At 39.8% G+C, this 26098-nt stretch overlaps 1 protein-coding gene across 1 annotated transcript in view; it reads right to left on the bottom strand.

The window, feature by feature from the left end:
- Window positions 1-22938, bottom strand: part of syt9b (synaptotagmin IXb) — a 44471-nt gene extending 21533 nt beyond the window's left edge. The window contains exons 1-4 of the mRNA XM_026311425.1: window positions 22693-22938; window positions 4725-4900; window positions 4121-4338; window positions 2076-2616 (exon numbers count right to left, since the gene is read on the bottom strand). Of these exons, the coding sequence (XP_026167210.1) occupies window positions 2076-2616; window positions 4121-4338; window positions 4725-4900; window positions 22693-22840 (1083 nt within the window). The 5' untranslated portion in view covers window positions 22841-22938. The remainder of the gene's footprint in view (window positions 1-2075; window positions 2617-4120; window positions 4339-4724; window positions 4901-22692) is intronic.
- Between the last annotated feature and the right edge of the window lie 3160 nt (window positions 22939-26098).

Here is a 26098-nt window from a genome sequence, read left to right as displayed (position 1 = left end):
TGAACTGGGCGTCTAGAGGCGGTTGGGCGAGCTTGGAATGCACACGGAGCTTATACCTGTTCTCTGCTGTCATACTGTTGTCAGTATGCTCCTCTAAGAGCTGGGGCATAGAAGAGGCCAGTGTAGGCTGCTTAGCTAGCATGTTAGCAGCAGCCCATGACACTGGGTGCCATTAGGGTGGAGTAGGGAGCTCTCCAGCAAGTAGTCAGGCAAGGAGGCAGAGTCGTCTGCTGGTCCATAGGCCAGCTCCAGAATGGGTGGAACTCATCATCTGTGCCGGGGAATTTCTCGGCAGGGAGAGAGCCAGGAGGAACCATGGGAGGACAGACTAGAGGGAGGAGGCATCCCGTTGGTCTGCCAGCACTCTTCACAGGCAAGGATGAAGAATTCCACCCTCTGGCGAAGCTTGTTGAGGGGCAGCTGCTTGCACGACATGTAGTTTGCCCTTGGAGTGAGAGCCCTGCCGGCATGTTCCACTCCCATGCAACCCAAACATCAGGGGTGCAGGTCATCCCCAAAGATGTAAGCGGTACCCCACTAGCAGCAGATCCTGTTGATGCTGCAGTCTGCCAAAGTCACCATCTTGAAGACATGGTGCTCTTGCTGCTTAGGCTGAAGAAAAGAAAGGGTAGAGCTGCCCAAACCGCCACTAGAGAGTTGAGGACGTAATTGAGACACACAGTTCGGGCGAGGGGGTCCACACCCGGTGGGCGTAAATAAATTTCTGTGCACAGAGATGAAAAGGGTTGAACCCCTGTTTTTGTTTTTTGTTTTTTTTTGCTGGCACTGCATATCCCTAGGATTGTTATTATTATCCTTGTCTTAGTTTGTTTTTGCAGTTTCTGTTTTTATTATGTTACACATGCTGAAGCCTTGTGATGGTATCACATGCTAACCAGAGCTTTGTTGTTATGTCAAACACCTCACTGAGCAGATTTAAGCTGTGTCAACAACAGTGGGGAAAACAATTAATTCTTCTGTTGTCTTTGTATTGCATGAAGGGCCTGTTTTGACTATTCTAAAAGTTGCTTTTTTTGTGCAGTGAACTACCAACAAGACAAAGAATCCAGATAAATTTATACAAGCTGTCAGACAAAGAAACTGATCCTTTAATAAGACAAAAGAAGTGGGAAGAATACTTGGGGATCCTGATACTCAATATGTTTATGTGTGCAGCAAGTATTTTGTCACTGCTAAGTCAAATGTCATTTTAGGCTGAAAATATTTCTGAGTTAGTCTAAAGCATTATTTGCAACTTGTGTTAGATCAGAAAGCTATAGAACAAAATTATGTTTGCCTTGCCCTGTTTAGAGTTTCCTCCCCGGTAGCCATAGTGACAAACTGAATGTCTGTCACAGCCCCTTCTCTGATGGTATATTAGAAAAGCTATGTGTTCATTGCTACTCAGGTTTCCAAACTATAGCATGTTGGCAGAAACAACTTCTGCACTTTTACGGACAGTTGCATAGATCATCCATGAACTCCATAAATATCCATAAAGTTTACCATCCTCACTCTAAAAGACACACAGATCATGAGGATTCCCTGGCAGGAGTCTTTAACTTCCTTACTGAGATACTCAGTGTACCAACGCTGTAGATCTATTCAAGTGAATAATGTAATATAGACAGTGTCACTGAATCCCTGTCAAACCAACCCGAGCCTTATGTCAGTGTAGATCTAGGTCACTACCCCCAAGTGTTTCCTACTGCTTTCATTAAATATTAACTGTGTCTAAGTATATTTCTATGTTTATGCCTCTTGAAACCACAGATGAGTTCCAATTGGAGAGGAAATGAGGTACAAGTCCATTGATATTTCTCCTTCCCTCTGTTGCTGTAGCAGTATTTTACAGTACAGAGGTTTTTTTTTTCTTCCTTTTTTATTGGTTGAGCAGATTTTGGCCAGACTGAAGAAAAAACTATAGACTGGTAGATATAGACACTTCTGCCCATGTATCCAACTGCAAATATGCTATAAAAATCTGTGATGTAAATATAAATAAAAATGTAAAAATTTAGAAGACAGACACAGTGACAGAATTTAAAGAAACAGGATAAAAGGTAGTATCTCACCGAGGTTACATATTGTATGTCTCGACACAGTTTTGTCTCCCGGGGAAAGTCGGCAAGGTCCAAGAAGTTGTCCACCACCACCTGGCCTATCAAATCATGGCGTGAGAACCTGTCAAAGTCGTAGACGCTGAAGTGCAGCTTTCGGTTTGACAGTTCGGTGTACGCCACAGAAAAGAGGAACACCTCATCAAACACTGGGTTGAGTGTCTTGCGGTGCACTTTAGTCTGATGCTTGGTTTTGCGGTCAGGCAGCAGATAGATCTTGACGTAAGGATCAGAGGTCCCTGAGAAGTCCTTAGCGGGTAGGTCCTGGGCCTTGTGGATTTTCACGATCAGCTGCTCCAGGTCAAAGTCAAACTTCAGGATGAAGTGGAGTCGCCCACAGCTGTCAGAGCGACGACTGTCTTCTGCGTCCACTGAACGCTGCTTGTAGAGTTCTGGTTTGATTCTGCCCAAACCAGACAAAGACTCCTGACGTTGGAACTGAGCAGGGTTGAAGTCCGGATTGGACAAATTCATCTGACGACGGATGGAGTTGTGCCTGTAAGTAAGGACACAGGTAAAAAAATATAAAATGATTCTGAAAACATTCTCATGTATCTTCTTGAGCTGCTGAAGCTGCTTTATCCTTAATTATATATTACTTGTTGTCAACTGTGAATTCCCATCCACCAATTTTGATTAGGGCTTCAACAATTAGTCAATATAATTATATATAATTGATTATAAAAAAATTTGTGGATATCAAATTTTAGTGTCGACACGTCATATTGAAAAACAATGTAAATGTTCAGTACAGGACATAGTGGGGGTATTTTTGCTTCCATTCTTTGCCATGTATTCTGCACTAATGAAGAAAAACATGGCTAGTCGGTGTTGACGCGAAAGAAGCAAAAGTTATGAAAATACAGGTGCATTTCACTGAAAATAACCCACTGAAACAAGTTAAACGTGCACTCTGTAAACCATAGTTAGCATTTTACTGCAGCACTATGGCAGTGCATGAGCATCTGAAACGTAGATACCCTGTAGCTGTGATGTGTTCTGTTTTGTAAATGGTACATGTTCTTGTATAGTATTAGTGCAAGCAAAGTGCGAGTATTTGCATTTTTCTACACTCAAGTGCATTCAAAGCAATTTGTCCATTCACCCATTTATATGCACAATCACACTCCGATGGATGGGATGAGTTAATGTAGTGTGTCGTGTTGATACCTTCTAGGTGTTATTTTCAATGACCGACTGCTCAATGCTTTAGCCAGCTGGCTAAGATGTTAGTATTATAGTTTAGGTATTGGAAGATAATGTTTTATGGATAATGATGCCTGCTGAGAGAATGCTATTCCACTTATGTTAGTTACTGCATTAAGTGCAATAATAAACCTATACCGCACTAATACTAATTCATTTTCCACTTGGAGATGTACAACTTCCTCAACATTACTGCCTTGCAGCAGATTAACAGCACTACATGTTGGGGCAGACGCTGCTATTGTGACTCACTTATTTGCACCTTATGTTTTCTATGAAAGGAGTATTTGCACTTTAATTTGTATTATTAATTTCTGTTTTATTATGATCACATATGTTACAAAATATGATTACACTATCAGGATTAATCTGGAGCTATCAAGTTTCCGATTCCTATATTTCATGGGACATTATTTGAATTTGATATGGGAACTTAAGGTACAACAGGGTGACATACACAGGTGTGAGCTGGTAATGTAAAACATGCACCGGAGCCCAGAACAGGAGTGGTGCCCAAAGGAAGCAGAGATGGAGCGTGGAACAGAAGTACTAATGAACTAATTGAAAAAATAATTGATGGATTATTCAACTGTCCCAAAAATCATTAATTGCAGCCCTAATTTTTTTCAATTTGGACATATAAGACCTTACTGAAAACACCAGAACTTCCCAAACATAATGAAAAATATCTCTGAAGCCACGGGTATAGGTCATGTAACTATGAGTCTCAATCTCTGTTTAACCTGCCAAAACCAAAACTTGGATAGTAGCTTTAAAGATAGATGGGTACTCACCGTACAGACGACGTAGGCTCAGTAATCTGTCTCTGGACCCTGTCCCTGGCCAGTGTGTGGGCCTGGTTTTTCTCCACCTTGGCCTGGGTCTCCAGTGGAATGTCGGGCGATGTATGACTTATCTTTAATGCTGATTCTGGGACAGTTACAGCCAAGGGTGGTCCTGAAGACTCCTTCATACAGCCATCCTCGCTGTATTCCCTTTCCTCCCCATCCACCTGCACAACAGACGTAACAGTTTACATTACCATTAATACGAGCAATGGTGAGGTGATGGTCAGTGTTGATAATCAGTGGGTTTTTTTGGGGGTTTTTTTTTCAGGTCGTGTTGATGTGGTAGAGAGACTTACAGTCAGGTAAATGCTGGGTGTTGCTGAGCTTGAATAAACGCGGTGCAATCTAATTCAAGCACAGCAATACCATGGACAAAACTTTAACTTCTAAGTAGCTTTGAACTATTAAAATGTATGCTTACTAGTTATTATTAGTACATGTAGCTTCTCCATGGGTTTACATCCTCCATTAGTGTTTTCCATATCGAAAGTCATGTCAATGCCAAATGTAACTGAGGTCACAATTTGAGTGGACCTCACTTTTTTCTTACCTCATTGAGGACCGGCTGTTGGTCTCCTCCCAGGAAGTGTGCCCCCTTGAGGACATCTGGGAGGAAACGGCCACTTAGTGGCACCCAGCAGAGCTTCCATGAGACAAAGAGAGAGACGCTGAAGAGAGCCAGACCACAGGTGGTCACCAGCAGGGACAACAGGCTCACCGATACATCTAGAGATAGAGGAGACAGGAGTAGGGTACTCAGTGAACAGTGAACACAGCTTTGCCAGTGAAAATCGCTGGCACAGACAAACCTGGCTCCCCAGGGAGGACAGACTGTGTTAGTTCAGAACGCTGATAAGAAGGAAAAACTATTACAGTCTCTCACTGTAGGAAAAATAATAAATTCTCCCATGGACTGTCCAAATACTTAACATTTAGAAACAGCAACACTTTAACTCGATAAAGGGTCAGTAAAGTACAACTTAGGAGTAAAAAATTCCAGACAGCCTTCAAAACCCAAAGAATAATTACTGAAGGGTAAGACTGAGTTGGCCAATTATACATTCATGCTCACAGGGAGTTTGGCAGAATCTGTTGCTATGTTCATTTTTCAAGACAGCCATGTAATTTTTCATCACAAGCCTTGCACAGCATCTTCAGGGCAGTGAAAAAAGAAAAAGAAACAAGTCATCTTTCTTCATCTCACCTTAAATTAGACTCTGCTCTTGTTTGAGTTACACCAAGTGACAGAGTAAATTGTCCTTGCTACTAGTTGCATCTAAAGAAAGTGATATGGATACATATACTATATAATGCTCAAGATCTATTCCTGCAGTTTTTCCTTTACAGATGACTTGTTTCCCCCGTTTCATTCTGTCTGGACCATGTGTATCTTCGACCACATTTGAGGGATGATGTACAGAGCGGAGGACAACAGTGTCCAATCCATTACCAAGCGGAAAAGATTTTTCCTATTAACTTTGGGTAATAGCAAGTTATAGAGTCAGACGTAGACGATGCTTGTTGATAGCGGTTAACTCTTTCACATGAAGCAGCCTTTCACACACTCAACTAAAAAGCATGCTCAGACTGCTGAGATAAGATGCTTTCAGAGAAGAGTTAGAGTGGCAACTGTGGTCTTTATATCATTGCTCATCACTGCTTTCCTCTTTAGTTCTTTTTCTTTCTTTCTAGTCACTCTGAATCAGACTCAGCAGAGAAAGAATGTCTGAATTTGTTGAAGCCACCACAATGAGTATCCTTTCTCAGCACAATACCCTGCAGGCTCCATGATACACTTGACAATATCACTGCTGCAAAGACCATCCTTTAACAAGGCTGTCATGTTGTGGTGCCAAATTATTAACAATACAACTTGTGTTTTTAACAGCTGTCAAATGTCATATTTATGTTGCATTTAGTTTGGGTTTGAACAGTGTTTTCCTTTTAAAGTGTCCTTCCTGTAAAAATAGTTGAATGCATCTCTTAATGGGGCAGTGGAGAGTCCTTAGGCAGTCTGAGCTGAGCCAAATATAAATGCCAATAGTTCAATTCTTCAGTTGGAAGAAAATCATTCTCCAATCTTGACTGCAGATTCAGATGTCTTTTTGCAGCTAAATTCTCATTTGAAACTAAATGAAGATGAAAACTATGCATAGGTCTGCTTGTTTCTTTTTTGTCTTTTCTGTGAAAGTACCACATGGATTCTGTTTTCTTTACAAGTGAAGTCATCATTTATAGATGCATGAAGCACTTGATACTCAGTGTTGTAAGAGTATTTTATACTGAATTTCAGAGGACTGCCATGACTGCAGAAAGACTTTTGTGAAAATAACTAAGGTGAATTCAGGCACCCACACAAACACAACTCAAGTCCTTCACACAGTTAGGCCAAGATATCCATGTGGACTTAACTGAGGATCACTTTTGCACTGACATGCATTCAGTGATAAAACCCATGATCCCCACATCCAGAATCCAAAAATAAGTTACTTCAATGCTTTAACTTAACATAATCTATAGACATTTGATACATTTTAAATAAAGCATACAGTGTGTTCAATGGGGTCTGAGTGCTTTCAGAAGTGCACATCATTTGCTGTATTTTATTAAACTGAGATGTGTCACAGGGATACTACATACATCAGCTCAAGGTAGAGAGCATGTAATTCAGTGGAACAAGATGTGGAGATTACAGTGGAGAATCATATCCGTAGCAATGTCTGTCATTGGTTGCCTAGCAGCAGTGACTGTGAACATGGCTGTGGTTTGCTCGCGATTCATTTTATGCCCATTTAGTTGATGTTTTCAATTGTCTCACACTTCTGGCCACTGTGATGTCATCTTATAGCACCCATCAGCGGCTGTGAGATGAGGGTGAGGCCAACTTGACCGAACATGTCAAGGCAGCAGCAACTGTTCTGCTCTGGGATTCAGTGCTGTGTTGCCCTCTGTTTTCAGAGAGCCTGTTCTGCATCTGATCTGACCTTAGCAAGTGCCTGTTAGCAAAAATGACAGCTTTAAAGAAAGCACGACATTATTAAAAAGATATTATATGGTCTGTCGATTCTCTTCACTTTCTGAGCATCAGAGCTCAAACTAGGAAATAGCTCAGATAGATTGTTTGCCGTTCAGCTGGAGATTTCATTTTTCGACTGACTCCTATGTGCCACACTTTGCAAGCAGCTACTACTGCTCACCAGCTTTCAAATGTGATGAAAATCGCACAATTTGAAGATGTCATACTGAGGTACCATTTTAGGCTCAAAATCATATTCAGAAATGTGCTCCTAAATAACATTTTCAAAGAATTCAAAGCTAATCAAAGTACCAAGAATAGTGCAACTTATTTTGCTACTTGGGAGCAAATACTCTGGACATGTTAGCAAACGATTGCTTATTTAAATATTCAACAGACAGAGAGGAACATAAGCAAAAGTTTGGAAAGGTATGAAATAGACCAGCTGATTGAATATATAAATCTCTATTCACTCCTCCTGTAGAAAATGTCTGGCCCCTGCTTTTGCTCCACGGTCAGCTCTTTACTAACTTCACTGTTTGAAATGCTACATAGCACTGAAGCAAACTGCAGTGGTAACTGCTAACTATATTTGGGTTTTTTCAGAGAGCAACCAGTTTCCTAATATATATATTTAATTTCATCTGTTGTTGATAGTAAAATATTGATTGGGCAGCTCTAAGTTTTAAATAATGATCACAGTGAACTGCTGGAAAAACAGGGCATTTTTCAGACAAACATCAGAGGTGCACAGTAGTATACTATCTTATGTTTGTACTTCATGGAATCGAAAGCTTAGATCTCAAAAATGATGAGCAGTAGTGTGAAAGTTTTACACATGCAGTGTGTAATGTATGATGTACATAATGATTTAATTTTCATATATACCTTTCTTTAAGTTCTTGAAGTTCTTTTATAAGACAGACTTGGAAATATCTTTGATTATAACAGCACAATAAAAGGGGCAAAAAGTAAAGGAGTCCAAAGAATAGTGCTGTGTTGTGCTGCATGTTCATTAGGGGAGAACACAGCCAGTCCTCTTGTGCTCAACTCTGCACTGAGCACCAGCTGGATGAACTGCGCAGGAAGATGATATACAGTGTGTGTCCTGACACACAGCCGGGCCTGTGTTCTCAGCTGGCACAGATAGAGAGCACGCACCTTGTTCCACCACGCTTTGAAGTCCCAAATAGCTGATGCATTTGTTTCATGAAAAATAATAAATATTTCACTCACATGATTCAGCTTATAGCTCAGAATGAGTAATGTATCTTTATAATAACATGTTTTGCATCCAAAGGTAGACCTGTTCTTTGCAAACCACTTTCCTTTTTAAATATTTTAATTTTAAAAAAAGGTAAATATTGAAAGAACTGTTGCTTCTTCTTTGATAAGTTTGGCTTTTTAAAACAACTGTACCAACCCAAGCAACCCTGTGGCTTCATTCAGTTACCTTTGTTGGAGCCTTTTCTGAAGCCACAGGGTGTCTCTGCTTTTCAAGTCCTTATGCGGCGTGCAATCAAAGCACCAAGGCTTAAACCTTGTACAGCTGGCGGCAGTTAATTGGATTCAGGAGCTCCAATAATCAGTAAGCTCACTCCTCACTAAAGGACGTCGACAATTATAATTAAAAAAGGTTAGAGGGGTTTTGATTAGTCTGTGGTGGGGGTTGCTTAGTTTTATGTGAATATGCATGAAGGAATAACTGCTACATGTGTGAAGTGCCTGAGTTATAGTGGTTTCTTACATCAAGGTGCTCAATAATGTGGTATGATCCTTTACTGATCTCACATTTGGCTCTTTTGGTGTAAAGTACATGCATGTCCATATTAATGAACTACAGTGCCTTGCAAAAGTATTCGAGCCTTTTTCCTTTTGCATAATATTTTGTTGCATAACAGCCTGGAATTTAAATGGATTTTCATTTGGCTTTTATGTAGTGGATCTACACATAATAGTCCAAGTTGATGAAGTATTTATAAAAAATTAAAACATGTTAAAGCATACATATGTAACCCACCAGAATATAATTCTAGAGTGTAGTAAGTAAATGCAAAAGCAAAGGTGCAGCTTAAAGCAAGCAACACAATGAAGACCAAGGAGCTCTTCAAACAGGTCAGGGACAAACATTTAGAGAAGTATAAATCAGGGTTGGGTTTCAAAAACATTTCAAAACTTTGAATATCCCACGAAGCACCATTAAATCAGCAACAGCAAAGTGAAATAAATATGGCAAAACAGTAAACTTGCCAATACAAGGCCTCCCACTTAAACTCACAGACCTGGCAAGGAGGGCATTCACTGGAGAAACATCCAAAAGACCAGTAATAAACCTGAAGGAACTGGAGAGCTTCACAGCAAAGACTGGAGTGTCTATCCATAGGACCACTGTTAGCCATACACTCCACAGAGCTGGGCTTTATGGAAGAGTGGCCAGAAGAAAGCCCTTGCTAAAAGTCTTCAGTTTGCCAACAGGCATGTGGGAGACTCTCCAAACATCTGGATGAAGGTACTGTGGTCAGATGAGTCTAAAACTGAACTTTTTGGCCATCAAAGAATACTCTGTCTGACACAAACTCAAGACCTCTCATCACCCCAGAACACCATCCCCACAATGAAGCATGGTGGTGGCAGTATGCTATGAGGATGTTTTTCCATCAGCAGGTACTGGGAAACTGGTCTGAATTGAAGAAGAGATGGGTGGTGCTAAATACAGGGCATTTCTTGAAGAAAACCTGTTTCAGTCTGCCCGAGAGTTGAGACTTCACCTTCCAGCAGGACAATGACCCAATACACTGCCAAAGCAATGTTAAACAAGTTTAGGGAGAAACATTTGAATGTGTTGGGCTGGCCCAGTCAAAGCCCAGACCTCAATCTGTGGTCTGACTTAAAGACTGCTGTACACCAGCGGATCCCATCCAACATGAAGGAGCTGGAGCAGTTGTGCCCAGTGGCTAGATGTGCTAAGCTCATCGAAACATACCCCAAAAGACTTGCCACTGTAATTGCTGCAAAAGGTGGCTCTACAGTGTATTGACTTTGAGGGGGTGAATAGTTATGCATTTTTTTGTCTAATTTTTTTGTTTGCTTCAAAATAAAAAATATTTTGCATCTCAAAAGTTGTAAGCCTGTTGTGTAAATCAAATATAAATAATTTGTAAATCAATACATTTTAATTCCAGGTTGCAAGGCGACAACATAAGAAAAAGGCAAAGGGGGGTGAATACTTTTGCAAGGCACTGTGTTTAACTAGCACTATCCCTGTACAAAACCCTGTAGAAAACACAGTGTCAGGGTGTACAACTGTACAACTACAAAAAGTGAAATAGCAAATTCAACTTTGTTTGCCTGATCTAAGACTTAACTACCTGTGTACAGACAGTAGTCAAGACTGTCACTTCCTAAGCCAAGCAACACCTCATATCACATTAAATGTATCAGTTTACCAGTTCCACAACTAGCACATCTACTGAGTATTACCACACTGTGTGGAAATAGGAATCCTGGAATGTAGATCATTAGTGGCGGTCTCCAATTTAGCAACCCAATATATACTCATCAAAGATTGCATTGCATTTGCTATCTAAACACTTTGTTGCTTGTGTGTTTGACTGAAATAATTCTTCATTTCACATTCATTTTTCTTCATTTGATCATCCTTAAAAAAACTGAAGACTTTTGCCCTTCTCATCATGAAGCTAAATAAATTGTAACTTGCGTGAATTCTGAAAACCAAATGGTTTGAGAGAGTCCAGAATGGCCGTGTTTCAAATGTCATATTTGCAAGTACTTAAATTAATATTATGATTATTATTGATAAATTATTATTGTTAGTAGTAGTAGTAGTGGTATTATTGTTGTTGTTATTATGTTAATACTGTATAATAAAAGCATTCAAGTTTCAAAGCCAGCAACAAAGGGAATGTCTCACGATCAAGAACATAAGGGGAAGACTTTTATTGTCCAGCAATGCAAATGGATTTTTCTGATAGACGTTTTGGCAGAGGCATTTTTCTGTCACTGAAGTGTATGAAGCTAAAAACTCCAGAGTGAACAGACACACAGATGGCTGTTTTTATTGATTTGGACTAAATCTCCCTTTGATGAGATGATGTGTAAATCAACAACACGCTCTGGGTTGGCTGATCATCCAATGCTGCAGAAAGGCTTATTTGGACTGAACCTTGCAATAGTTAGCAACAGAAGCAGGAAGAGCATCAACAGTGCCATGATACTTCCCTGCTAGGTCCACATGTTACTGTGACGTGAACTCACTTTTCATCACAATCACATTTGTCTCCTGTCAGAGGCTATAAGAGTTTCCAAGCAGGAATAAGGATTTATTCATTAACCTTTAAGTGTGGATGTCTGTGTGTGCACATCTGGCTTGTGCGTGTATACAGTCTTCACTCTTCAAAGTGTTTTTTTAAGTTTAGAGCTGTTTAATCCTCAGCGCCAAGTAGAAAAACTGCCCTACATCTCAGACTCATCCCTCACTTCAATTAGAACACATAGATAGTGCAGGAGTCAGTGACTTTCTAGTAAATATGCTGCTTCTGTCTTATGCAATAAACATCCTTATCGTTCAGTCATTAAAAAAAAGTCATGTAAAAAATTTGGTAATAAATTCACTGTAATTCATCTAGACATTAAAGTGGTGGACCAGTGCTGTTGTCTGTAAAAAATTCAGCATAGTTGCTTGAGAGTGTGATACTTTATATTAATGTTGGTCTCTTTAATATAACTATTACAACTATTATTCAAGACTTAATACAGCACATTATTTTAAGACTTTATCAGATTGCTTAAAGACCTGCCTGTAACTTATTTATGACACGTGTAACGATACGATGGAATATCCATCGGTGTCTTGTCCTTGTCATGTTTTAAGGCTTGGCATGTTCCCACCGACAGAAAGGGAATACATGTCAGCTGACTAATTGCTGAATTATTTCGTGTCCTGTGTTTTCATATTCCCTGGTGGTCTCTCTTTCCCTCACTCTCCAACACAACTCTCTTTCATTTTGTGCTTGGGCTCCATTAGTATCAGGAGTGAAATGCTTTTTCCTGGCACACATTTCTGCTGATTGCTGTTCGAGGACTCAACCAAACTCAAATGTCGTGTGAAACAGCCCACAACACCTTACAACAGTCACAAATAATTTCACTTGAATAAAGGAAATGAATCTTAGTAAGCAAGCAGTAAGAATTGCATATTGTCTCATCAAAACAACAGTTCTCACAAATATGTGAAATTATTTCTTTTCTTTTTTTTCAGTGCCTTTTTATGTCTTACCGAATTTATCCAAAAGCAAAACCCCAAATTTGAAGACCTAATATCAGATGACATCATTATAAAGATTTTGCAAAAGAATAGTTTTAGCCCACTGCAGCCTTCAGGGGGATAAACGATGTGAGAACTGGACAGAGGCTGAACTAAATGCAATCACTAAAATCAATTCAAACCTCATATAAAATCAGCAGATCTGCATGTGTCCAATCTTTGCCAACCTGGCAACAGAGAGCTACAGACCCTGCATTATATGTTTCATATATGAAAAGACTGGTTACTTCTGTCAGTGTCCCACTTTGACACTTAGAGTAACTGCAAGAGGCTTAGAAGTGATTCCGGGGTATTGACTGTTAAGTGCATTTTTCTGTCAGCTTTACTAGTGGCTTGTCAAAAGACATAAAAGATCTTCAGTTTTAAATGGAAGCAACAAGCAACCAGTCTAGACAGCTATGACTATTCCGTACGGTCAAAGCTTGCTCTCCTCAGACTACTATTGGATTAACAGTAGGAAATATCAAAAACTTGATTGATGCCATGATGATTATATTAAGCCCTATTGGAAGATAAGATCATCTATGCTCACCCAACCAATACCCAAACCCCCACACAATTACATTATTCATTGCTATATGTAAACCACTCTACTTTCTCCAGTGCTGCTTAACATAATATGCTGCAGAATTGTCATTAAAATAATCACCAAATGTATAGTAAGGTAATTAAGAGACATGCCATTCTGACTTATGTTATTGTTGGTTTTGTTTTTGTGATTTCAAAGCAGTATCATATCCACTTTCAAGCATTAGTGGTGATGAGGGGCAGGGCCGTAGCTAGAAGATTCGGGGTCCCCTGAAAAAATATTGATGTGGGTCCCCACCCAGTAACAAAAAAAAAAAAATGACAGTAGACGGTACTTTTCCCACAGAAATAAATCGGGCAGCGAAATGACAATAGGCTACATTAACCTGTCATAAAGAATGTCTTGATCGACTGGGATACAACAGCTCTTTTGGCCTCCCTCTCCTTCTTTTCATGGTGTTTCTGGTACCCTGATTTATGTTTTCGTTTCATTTTCAATGTGTCAGTCAGTCTCCTTCTCTTCCACCAAGTTCATCTCTAACTTTAGCGGTTGCGTCGACACTGATTGGTCATATTCACAAGCTAGGGTGGGACTTACGATTTATTGGGTCCCTCAGATGTTTATCACTGACTGAATAATTAATAAATACCTCGTATTGGACTAAAACATTTTTAGGGAAGGGTGAAGAGCAGATATTTGGAAAACGTCTTTCATCAAATTGCATGTTTGTGGTTTTCATTAAAATCTCTGGCATACAACTAATATAAATATTAGAATTATTCACAGAACAGGGGCCTATAGAGGATAACTGCTGGATTTTGTGGAGGCCCATATAATCTCACCCCACTAGCAACAGCCCTGATGAGGGGATGCCTGTGAAAAAGTTTGATTATCAGCCCATCACACCCTCTGCATGGTCCTCGAGCAGGGCAGACACTGCTGAGATACACTGGATATTCACAGTCATGACAGTTTATTCCTGTTTACTGTCTAGCACACCTACACAGATAACAACCAGCAGTTAAACCCTTCTACAGGTGTAAACATCACAATTAAATAGCTGAATTAATTGGGACAGCAGCTCCCATTATTTTTACATCCTACATGTAAGCTTTGTATTTCCGTTTTGGGCTACAAAAATAATTAAAGTAAGAGCATTTAGCCACACAAACCTTGGCTTCAAGGGATAACAATTATAGGGCAGTCAGTCAGTCAGTCTACCACTATGCTACAAAGTGAAATAGCTCAGCAATTATTTGATAGATTGCCATCACATTCAGTACACATTCATGTCCCACTAAATTTCTTCGGCATTAATTGCTCATCTAGCACTTTTTTAATGAAGTATTTGGTTTATTACCTTTTTTTTAAATTACTCTTACTTGTGTTATATTTTCAGTTCTGTTAAAGATGCTGTGCTTTTCTAAATTTAATCACTTTTGGTCTTGCATGTAAAATGCTTCAAACCTCACTTGGATCTATTTCATAATGCTACATCCAATTTAAACCACTAAACCATAATTTTAAAAGGCTAACTCAAAATATATCACCAGCAAAAGCCCATTATTATGACCATTGTTCAGTTGTGTGCAAAGTCCAATGTCTGCTAAAGCCAGAGGGTAAACCTCAGGGTACAGTCATCTCATTAAACTCTTCAATTTACAGTAGGCTCTTAATCCCAGGAGCCCAAAACTGAGCACAATTCAATAAGCTGCACCAGGCAAGATAGCAATGGGTCAATAAGAGACACAGCTGTGGTGAAAAAGCGTGGGTCTACAGAGAAAAATGGGAATAATGCCTTGGAAATGACACTGACAGTACAGTGCCTAATAGGGCAAAGGGGGGGCCCTGCAAGGACAATACCTGGAGAAATGCACTTTTTTAAAGAGTTTTGGAAAAGTCCATTTCAAATGAAGACAAGAGAAGATAAGAGGAAGAAGAGACATTCATTTTATTGGGCGCATTCAAGAATGCCACCAGAGGCTCCACGGTATCTAAACCAAATATCCAATAATGTTATGTTGCCTGGCAACAATAACTCCAAAATACAATCAAGGGCATAATGAAACCGACCTATTTCCCCAAACACTTAATCAATCTGTCGTCTTGGATACCACAAAATGAAGGTGCTTTCTTTCCATTGAAACATTGTTTCCATGAAGATGACTCTCAGCCTCTCAGTCTCTTCTGGTTTTTGAGGTACAAACATCATGAAACGTTCAAGCAGACATTGTTTTCTTGTGCCAAAAAAAAAGAAAAAAGCATGTCCCTGATAGGTCCCTGCATGCTATCAGCTACAGGTTTGAGCATGGGAAGGCTAGATAGACTGGGAGGGACATTTTTGTTTTTTATGTAACTGTGGGATAAAACTGATGCAAGATTATCTTTTTTCAGGGACATTTTCAGAGTAGAAGTGATGCAATTGCTCCATCAAGAAGAAGAACACATGCTGTATCCACACAACCCAAGCTCATTAAAACAGTATGTTATTTTTAACATAGAACTTGCAGCCTTGCAAAAGTGCTGATTTGTTACAGCCCTTTAGCTCATAAGGATAGTTTCATGCAGCTGAGGCACATAATGAGTGGCTTTTCAATAAACTTTTAGCCTACTGACTGGATGGAAGTGGAAAAAGTTTCATGATTCCTGTTGCTTCCCCTCCAGCAGCCAGATGTCCACAGCTGACTCTGGCCTGTTCACCTGTTTCCTGTTCTTAAATCAGCATAGCATTGGAAGCCATACCTGCCTGTTTATTTTCTCCCCATGTTTCACCTTACTGTGGCATCCTAACCATCCACCTGCTTATTTCTGTTTAGGGTCACAGGGATCTGCTGGAGCCTATCCAAACTGTCTTTGGGTGAAAAGCAGGGGTACACAGTGGACAGGTCACCAGGGGGGTACTAACCTGTTTCTGGATTTTTGGACTTTGCCTTTTATTTGTTCCTTGAGACTTCTGTTTGAATTACTTGTCTACTGTCTTCTGACCTGTGCATGTCACCTGTGTATGGTTTTGTCTGTTCTTGATAAAGCTGTTTTCTGATTTATCTGCACCTGTCAGCCTGTCTGCATGATTTGTCTTTGGTTGTGTCGGCGCCTTTCGCTGTTTCTGTGACATGTGACATTAAAGCATATCATTAAAGGTTTCATCAATTACTATCTCCTGTTACTTGAAAAGGAGCTCTGATAAAACTTTCAGAAAGTTCCTACAACTTTTATCGTAAAGCACAGAGACATCATGCTCTTTCCTAGTAGTAGCCCATCGTTTTGCTAAAAGTGAACTTAAGATACTTCATTAAAAACATTTTAATCCTGCTTTGAGATAGTACAGTTTTTGTCCTAAGTTCACTTTTGAGAGTGATTCTGAGGTGGTTGTTAATTATGCACCCATGAGCTGTTTGCAGCAGTTGTTCTAACTCAGGCTACTCACAGTATAATGAGTTTGTTTGCTAAGTGAGGCTGTATGCCGTCCCACAGCACACAAGCTACCTCTTATGTAGATATTAGTCTCTCCCATGTGTGTGTCTATAGAGATTTTCAGTACATAGTTGTAGTCATGATATTTATTTTTCATGATTAATATTTGTCAACCTTAAAGGAACTTTATTATCTCTTCTTACTTTATTATCTCTTCTTACCCTGGTTGTTTTTTTTTTAAAACAACCACCCCTGCTGTTTTGAACACAGGCGAAACAGAGGTACCATGCACCATCACCAACCATGCCATCAGCCCCTGTTGATGATCTTCTAAGAAGTTTCAGTTCCAAAGTTATGACTGTTATTGATTCCATTGGCCCAATTAGGACCAAAGTATTGTCAGCAAGAAAAAAGTCAAAGTCACCTTGGAGAAAAGCCACAGTGGCTAAAATTCAGAAAAGAATATGCAGACAAGCAGAACGCAAGTGGCGAAAAACCAAACTCCAGGTTCATTTCGACTTGTACAAAGAGATTCTTCACAACTATAACCAAAAACTAAAAAATGCAAGGCAATCATTTTTCTCAGAGGTTATCAATAGAAACAGCAATAATGCCCGCACATTGTTTTCTGTTGTAGACAGACTCACAAACCCAGCACCCTCTCTTCCTTCTGAACTGCTGTCCAAATAGTCATGCAATGATTTTGCAGCCTTTTTCACAGACAAAATATCAAAGATAAGACAAACTATCTCTAGCTGCAGTCCTAGGAACATGACAATATCACCTGTGCCTCCTTGTTCTCCAGTGAATCTAGAACATTTTGATCTCCTTGATCACAGAGCTCTGGCAGAAACGCTTCTACAATTAAAATCTACATCATGCTGCCTTCATATTTTACCAACAAATTTTTTTAAAAATGTTTTTAACAGCTTAGCTCCAGATGTATTGCAGATTGTCAATAGTTCTCTTCAGTCAGGGCAGTTTCCCCAGGCCTTAAAAACTGCTGTTATAAAACCTCTTCTTAAAAAGCCTAATCTAGATGCTTCAGCAGTAAGTAACTACAGGCCAATATCAAATCTTCCATTTCTGGGAAAAATAATTGAAACAGTAGTTTGTGGGTTGGGAGTTACTGGCTCAGTGTTAAATTGGCTAAAATCTTACTTACAAGATAGAGACTATTTTGTCTCACTTGGTAACTATGAGTCTGAGCGAACAAAAATGAAATGTGGGGTTCCTCAGGGGTCTATTCTTGGTCATCTCTTATTCAATGTCTACATGCTGCCCCTTGCTCAGATTATGGAATACCACAACATTGACTACCATACCTATGCAGATGACACCCAACTTTATATATCAGTATCATCTCATGATTATAGTCCTCCAATTTCATTATGTGTGTGTATTAATCGTCAAAGAATGGATGCGCCAGAATTTTCTCCAGCTCAATACAGACAAGACAGAAGTGATTGTTTTTGGCCCCAAAAATGAAAGGTCAAAGGTCATTGCTCACCTTGACTCCATGTCATTGAAAGCTACAAATCAAGCCAGAAACCTTGGTGTAATCATTGACTCAGACCTGAATTTTAACAACCACATAAAATCCATCACTAAATCTTCCTATTACCACCTGAAAAACATTGCTAGAATAAAAGGTTTTCTGTTTAAACAAGATGCAGAAAAACTTGTTCAAGCATTTATTTTCAGTAGGTTAGATTATTGTAATGGCTTGTTCACAGGTCTTAGCAAAAAGTCAATCAGGCAGCTGCAGCTAATCCAGAATGCTGCTGCCAGAGTCCTTACAAACACCAAGAAACTGGATCATATCACACCAGTTCTTAGATCCCTACACTGGCTTCCCGTTAGTCAAAGGATAGATTTTAAAATCTTATTGCTAGTTTATAAAGCACTAAATGGTTGTGGACCAAAATATATCCAAGATATATTGGTTCCCTATGAAGTTTCCAGACCCCTCAGGTCATCTGGGACAGGTCTACTGTGTGTTCCCAGAACCAGAACCAAACAAAGTGAAGCAGCATTCAGTCACTATGCTCCTCACTTGTGGAACAAACTTCCTGAACACCTGAGGTCTGCTCAAATTGTCAGCTCATTCAAATCAGGACTGAAAACTCTGTTGTTTACTGCTGCCTTCGAATAATTGTTGATCCTTGTTTTCTTAATATGCTTTTATGTTTTATTTTAATTTACTTTACTTGATTTAAATTTATTTTATGTTAAATGTCTTTATTTTTAAATGCTCTTTTCAATGCTTTTAATGTAATTATATGCCTTATATGAAAGGTGCTATACAAATAAATTTGCCTTTGCCTTCTTTTTATAATTGGTCATGCAGCTGCTTGGGGAGGTATGAAATAGTATGAAATGAACCATTAAGTCAAGTCCAATTCATTGCAGGAAAAGGTGAGGTGTGAATTTTGCGGACCAAATTTTTAAATTTGAAGCAGATTTTTATACACCGTATAAATTTTGTTGAAAAGAAATTACCATGTATTTACATCCTAACCAGTCAATAGGTAGTAAGAACATAAAAGCTAGTGACAACATGCAATCTAATCCAGGTATATAGAAAGTATCCAAACAGACCAAATTGTCACTCTGGAGGGGCAAGTAAAAGCTCAAAACTCATAACCACAGTATGGGAATTTAAGACTTGTCCTCTGGTCGGGGGGGCACGTCAAGTCCTCAAGGACGGCTCCCCTGGTTGTTTTCCAACTCTCTCTGCTATACCCACTACTGATTAAGTGGATAAGGTGTGTTCAGTCAATCAGAAGCTGGAAGATACCAACCTGCTTTGTCTTTACCCGCTACAACCTCATCCGAAATGGTAACATCCAGCTTCTGATTGATTAGAGACCCTGCTCTTGTCCAGTGCTGCAGAGAGAACCTACGTTCTGTGGAAATGTTTATGGAAGTCACAAGATAAATTACTTCACTCTACTGACAGAAACTGTGCAGGGTGGAAGCCCTGACTTAATGAGATGCCTACAAATTTTTAAAAAAGCAGTAAATCTTATGGTTACTGATGTTGATGCATCACTTAAATTAGGAAAACTGTTTTGTTTGGAAGCACTTCTAGAAAATACCTTGAAAAGATCACACTGAATATCAAAAGTAAAAACTGAAATCACAGGCTCATTCAAGTTGCATCAATTTCATCACAGCAACTCATGATGTGACTCTGAAATGTGTATAGTCCTGACTGCAGAAAAACTTTGCATTATTGAACTCCTATTTCAGAGTTAGAACTTTCACCTCTGGGCACCATGTTTTAAGCTTAGGGTCATCAAACACATTTGGCTGGTGAGGGATCAGGTATGTTTTATGGCTCTAGTATAATGTCATTAACATTCTTATTGACATTTTTGAAGGTACATCAGATGGTTGAAAATAGAAAATTTACTTTTTTTTGTATTCTTTAGGGTAAAATTTAAAGGACAGTCATTGCCAGTAATTTGCGATGGATTCAATCTGCCTCAAAAATACTGAGGAGAAACAGCATTTTCTTCATTAGTGCTAACAGTCTCAGTGAGCAAACATCACAGTTAATTTTGTGACTGTTGTTGGAGTGGATGTGATGGCAGTGATGTTACTGTCAGAGTTATGTCAACTGTTCTAAGATGTGTGTGTGCTTTGGTGCTAGATTGGCGTACCTGCTTGTTAAGAGAGTGCAACCCTCAACTCTGCAAAACGCAGCAGCCAGGTTAAGTTGACTGTGACTTCGTGTGTATGTGCATCTTATATATTTTTTGTATAAAGATATATTTGTGTCTTTATTTGTGTATTTTTCATGAATTTCTGTTATGAAAGTGATCTTTACCTTAAATACTGAATTAGGAGGAGAAGAATGAATGATGACATGCGCAGAGGAGCGAGATGTTAAAAATACCGATCTGAAATGACTGGAGAAAAAAAAACATTTGTTTTTGGGCCACTTCAGGACATAATGTGATTGTAGCCTACAAGCAACTGTGTTCACTGAAGGACAGATGTGTGTGCACTAGAGAGGGTATTAAACTGGCTTCTCGAATCAAGAAAGTCAGATCAATAAGAAAGCAGGTCTTTCAATTTATTGACACTATTATGCCAATATATCTTCGAAGCATGAACAAGCCCCTTTTTCGCTTCAGATTATTAGAACATGAAAGAGATATTGTTTATATCCCACTACCAAACATGCATGCTGGTACAACTGCTAGTGTATGTTTATTTCAGAATGGGTTGGTAATGGTTTGGACAATGGTAATGGTGATAAACGAATATTGGTCACAAAGTACATAATTATTTTAGCTTTGTCAGCCTGTATATGCCAAATTAAAATAAATTAGCATAACCACTTGTTTGGGTGTCCTGACTGGATGGGGTCTTTTTTTTTAAACAGTTACAAACATGTGAAACTCCTGTGTCTCCCACTCAGCTCGGAGAGTTAGCTGTTTGTTGTGGTGTGTGTGCGTGTGTGTGTGTGTGTGTGTGTGCGTGTGTGTGTATGTGTGCGTGTGTGTGTGTGTGTGTGTGTGCATTTAGATCAGTCTAATTCAAGAAGAAGTGGGTCACAGCGCCTCAGGGGAACCAACCTGGTATCTTTAACTTCCTCTTTATCATACATGTTTAATGATGGATTGTAACATGTTTAAAGGCAACAGCACAGTCTCAGCTGCTATTCATAAAGAAACAACATGTATGTAAATTCACACACACAAGTAAACTGAGAAATACATTTATAAACCCCTTCTCCTTCTGCATACCTTTTTGTGTTGTATATAGCATTTATAATTTGTTGTTTTGCTCTAATTTCAAATGGCTAAAAATTAAATTTTTGTCCATCAGAAGACTTTCAATACTTTAAATATAGTGAAAATGTCTTAAAATGATGTCGTAAAATTATGAAAAATGAAAAACTGAAGACAAAGTGTTCAGACACTTAGACCAGCACTTTGTAGAAGCACCATTGGCAGCAGAGTCTTCTTGGGTCATCTATATAAGCTTTGCACTCTAAGTTCTTAGTTCTGTTTAAAGCATTCAGGTTTTTTTGACAAACTCTAAGCAGGCTATAATATCATTTTACTCAGTGGTTCCTGTCTAGCCCCTTCAATTTTAATTCAGTAGTTGTATCATGAAGGTCTACATGATGTCTGAACCCACTGTATCATAACAGTCCAGTAGCCTATATGCTACGCAACATATGTAGCATATGTAGCCTATGTGAATGCCATTCAAGGCATGTGCATACGCAGAGCTGTATTGTTGTATTATTGTTTTATTGCAAAAGACATGATGTTTATTATTAGCAGGGATGCTTGAATCATCCCTGCTAATAATGAGTCTTGGGGAACATCCCTTCTGGGTTCCCTCCATAATTTATACCATTAACTAATCTGAAAGATTTATATAGTTAAAATTTTATACTGTACTTATTTTACAGTGAAAATGTTTGAAAGTTTCAAATAATATCAAAAGAATTTTTAGACCCATTTTTTCAGTAAAATGTTGGTTTTACTGCCTCCGTGGCTGAGAGTCTAAAACCACTGGTTTAGATAACAGCTGTGTGTGTTGGGAACAATGGGGAATAACGGGTGGGGCTTTTCTTCTCTCTCTCTCTCCCTCTCTCTCCCTCCAGCCCAGGAGGGAAAAGGGGAAACCAAACTAACACACTCACTCAGATCTGAAATACTCTGTGGATTGTGCTGTAGCTGATGGATCCAAAACCAAAAGTTTACAGTTAATATTCATCGCGCATGTAGAGTATATAAGTCATGTTTTCTTCACTTTTATTTGCAGAGAAGCAGCTGTTTTCTTATTACACTGGCAGCTGAATGAAACCTGCATGCACACAGCCCTGAATGTAAACTGCATCCCTTAAAATCATCGAATGCCTTCATTGTCATAGCAAGACGAACGATGTGTAACAAAAAGACAAATGTAGGGGCCCCAATCAGCTGTTTCATTAAATTCTACGTTTCTCTTTAATCACTGTTTAGAAAGTTTTTAGAAAACTGTTTTTCCTCAGGAGGAGTAAGTTCGCACACGCTGAATAAAAAAGCTGCATGTTGGTTTGAGGATTAAAGTCTGCTCATCGCTCTTCTAAAAATAAATTTAAAAATCTCCCCCTGGTGCTCTTAATGAAATCAGTGTGTCATTTTCAGCATACTTATAACAAAACTCCAGACTTTCTAGTTTAAACTCCTAGAAAGAAGCCTGACCTGAGTCCGTGTAACGCGGTCTGGCCAGGTCCCTGAAGTAGTAAATGAAATCCAGGCAGTTGTCGTCCTGCACCTCTCCCTTGGAGCACAGGTCGGAGAGCAGTTCTAGCGCCTTTCGACAAATCTCATCCTCTGTTTCTGCAGACATTGCCCTCCAGCATCCTCCTGACTGGTCGGCCACTCCGGCTGATCTTCCAGCACCTCTCTCACACTCTCACTTGGCCACACACGCCCTCCACCACCACGAAGGCGCACGAGAAGCACCACGGCTACACCCCTTGGATAGGTCCGGTGCGCTCGACGCATCCGCGAAATTCACTGAAATCTGAATTGTCTAAAGCAACGCGCGGCTTTCGCTCTTTTCCTCTCTTAATTCGTTCTGTTTCCTTCCTTCTCTTCTCTACTTTCCTTTCTCTCTTTCTTTTTTCCCTCCCCTATACACCGTCCGCTTGTTCCGCGGTGCAGCTGAATCACCACTGAGCGTCCAGGCTTCAACAACGCCTGCCAAGGTCTTTGAATGAATGCACAGCTTTCACAGCGCTCAATTATTTCTCAATGCACTGGGATGCGAAGAGACAGGAAGTTCTGCCTCCATCAACCCCCCTCCACCGCCACCTCCATCATCAGAGTAGCCTTCCTACCTCAGAGTGTTCTGAGGAAAAGCCAGGAGAGATTTCTGTGCCTCGGCCCTTCCTGAATCACTGAAAATGCCAGTAAACCCCTTATGGTTCCCTGTTGTCATTTGTCTAATGCATAAAGTCAAGAGATAGTCACTATCTAAAGGTGATATTCTGAGGTAATGTTCTGTGGGCTGGTGGGTAGCAGATGTTTGAACAGGGTAAGGGGGCCAAACACCTGCGAGGGCCCACATACACGAGCCTAACCTTTACTGATGGAAATAATGAAGGGTGAGGCAGACAGATAAATGTCACATTAAAGCCCTGGTGAAAGAGCTAATAAAGGCCCCCTGCCATAGTCTCTGTGTGTGTTTGGGAGGTATTAGAAGAGGACCTTTAAGTGCGTCAACAAATAGCTCCAAGCAACATAACAATAACCTGACTTTGAAGCTTTTGTCTGTTGACTACGTCTTTTAGCTACGTATAGATGGGGCTGATTACCAAACTGATGTCAAGTAATTGGAGAGAGACCACAGAAACAATGTTAAAAAATAAAATGTTGTTAAACCACTGACAACATGCTGAGTTACTGTAGATGTTGGCTAGAGTGCTTTTTCTTCAGACATCAGAACGACTACCAGCTTACCATGTTAAAATGAGAAAATGTTCTTGTTTTAACCAAGTGGCCAATAATAGTATCATCCATTCATTGTCTATATCCGCTTATTCCTAAATAGGGTCACTGTGATCTGCTGGAGCCTGTGACAGGTCATAAAGCATTTCTCAAAACAATCTCCCTCTCATTCTGAGGTGCAGTCAGTGAAACAACATATTTTTTAAAAGTTTTATTTAATTTTAAATGGATAAACATACAATTTTTGCCCATCAATCTTAGATAACCGATGATGACAGAAAAAAAAATGTTTTTGTTTTTTCCAATTTCATGAAAATCAAAAATATAAAATATCAAACATTTTTTCATTAAGAAATGTATTCATATCTTTGCTTTGGCTGCCAACTGTAGTCTGGTGCATCCTCTTTGCTTTAAGTCTCTTATAGAACTTGACTGGAGTCCATATGTGGCAAACTGAACTGAGTTATATAGTTCAGAGGGGCACACCCCTTAAGGCCCACAATTCACACAGCTTGTCAGTACAAAACCCAAGCCATGAAGGCCAAGGAACTCTCTGTAGATCTCTGTGACATAATTAGAGTGATGCATAGCCCAGTGTCTGAGGCTTTGAACACTCCCAAGAGCACAGTGAGCTCAGTAACTGTGACTCTTTCTAGACTCTGTCAAGGTAGGCAGAGTAACCTGGCAAGAAGGGCCTTGGTCAGGGAGGTGACCAAAAATCCTGTGGTCACTCTAACAGAGCTTCAGAAGCCTGCCGCAGAGGTGGAGAACCTGCTAGATGGACAAGGATCTCAGCAGCTCCATTAATCAGGCCTTTAAGCTAGAGCGGCTGAACGAAAGACACTCGGAGTAAAAGACATGACAGCTGCTAATCATCTGTTGGCAGCTATGAAGGTGCTTCTCAGCAGCAGGGACAGGGACACTGGTCAGAACTGAATGCAGCCAAATACAGAGAGGTCCTGGAAGAAAACCTGTTTAGAGACGGTTCACCTTTCAGCATGACAGAGACCTGAAGCAAACAGCCAAGACAATACTGGACTGTCTTCAGGACAAGTCACAAGTCAAGACAGTCACTATTACAAAAACACTTAAGCATGTAAAGAGACCTGAAGATGATCTGTTGATAATAGCATCAGTAAAACATGACTCGACCATTTACTAACACAAAAATAATAATAACTGAGAAGGCTTTTATAATGAAACTATTTTTTTCACATAATGAAAGGAAATGCTTTATTTTTAACTGATCAACTGACATGATGTTACAGTAAAAGATATACCATTATGTGGAGTTCAGACGATGTTCTTGGTGCTGACATTTCATGGTAGAGGAGATGTGGGTGCAGATGCTTTTGAATGTGTTCCCATACGACGGCACTCAACATTTTTTTTTTTTCTGAATATCTCAGCAAGAAAACTCTACTGCAACACACGTGCACGCGCTAATGCTGCTTTGTGATTTGGCAAAACCATAATGTGCAATAAAACTGTTCTTCCACTGAAGTGATCACTCAAGATGTTATCTGCTTCTCAGTCAGATGATGTAATCCTGTCAGCTTTAGTGATCAGCAGGTCCAAAATATCAGTGCCTCATCAGAAAGAAATTGCTGTTCATGATGATACAGCTTTAAAACCAACAGTGTGTGTGGGGGAGTGTGTGTGGGTGCCTCTGCTCTTGCTGTTTGTTTGCAGCTCAGTACACATGTGTTTTATTTGTTCATTTTAAAAATGTGTGTGACTGACAGTCTTTGCACTAAAATGTGTGAGTGAACACACTTAGGCATGTGTGTGTGCGTGTGTGTGTGTGCGCGCGTGTGCGTGTGTGTGTGTGCGTCTTTAGGATGTGAGTGAGTTTGATTTAGCATTATTTCAGAGCGTTCAACCAGGCTTGGAGCCAGCCCAGCTGCCTCAGAGGAACAGAGGGCATCTGTTCAGCCTCCACACTGGTCACTCTGTTCTTAAAAAACATCCACATATAAACTCCTAACTAAGGTTGAAGGGCTAATCGGTATGATTTTCACTATCTCATGGCTCAAGATGGTGATCTTAATTTACATACCTGCTGGGTTTTAGTTTTTGTTGTTGCTTTTCTGCACAGCAAACAGGTCATTTGCAGTGAAATCTGGCTGTACTCAGGATGAGCCCAGCACCAACA

This window comes from Mastacembelus armatus, chromosome 6 (genome assembly GCF_900324485.2).
Source record: "Mastacembelus armatus chromosome 6, fMasArm1.2, whole genome shotgun sequence".
In the NCBI taxonomy this organism is placed as follows: domain Eukaryota; kingdom Metazoa; phylum Chordata; class Actinopteri; order Synbranchiformes; family Mastacembelidae; genus Mastacembelus; species Mastacembelus armatus.
Note: the sequence above shows the minus strand (reverse complement) of the source record. Positions and strands in the feature narration are given on the sequence as shown.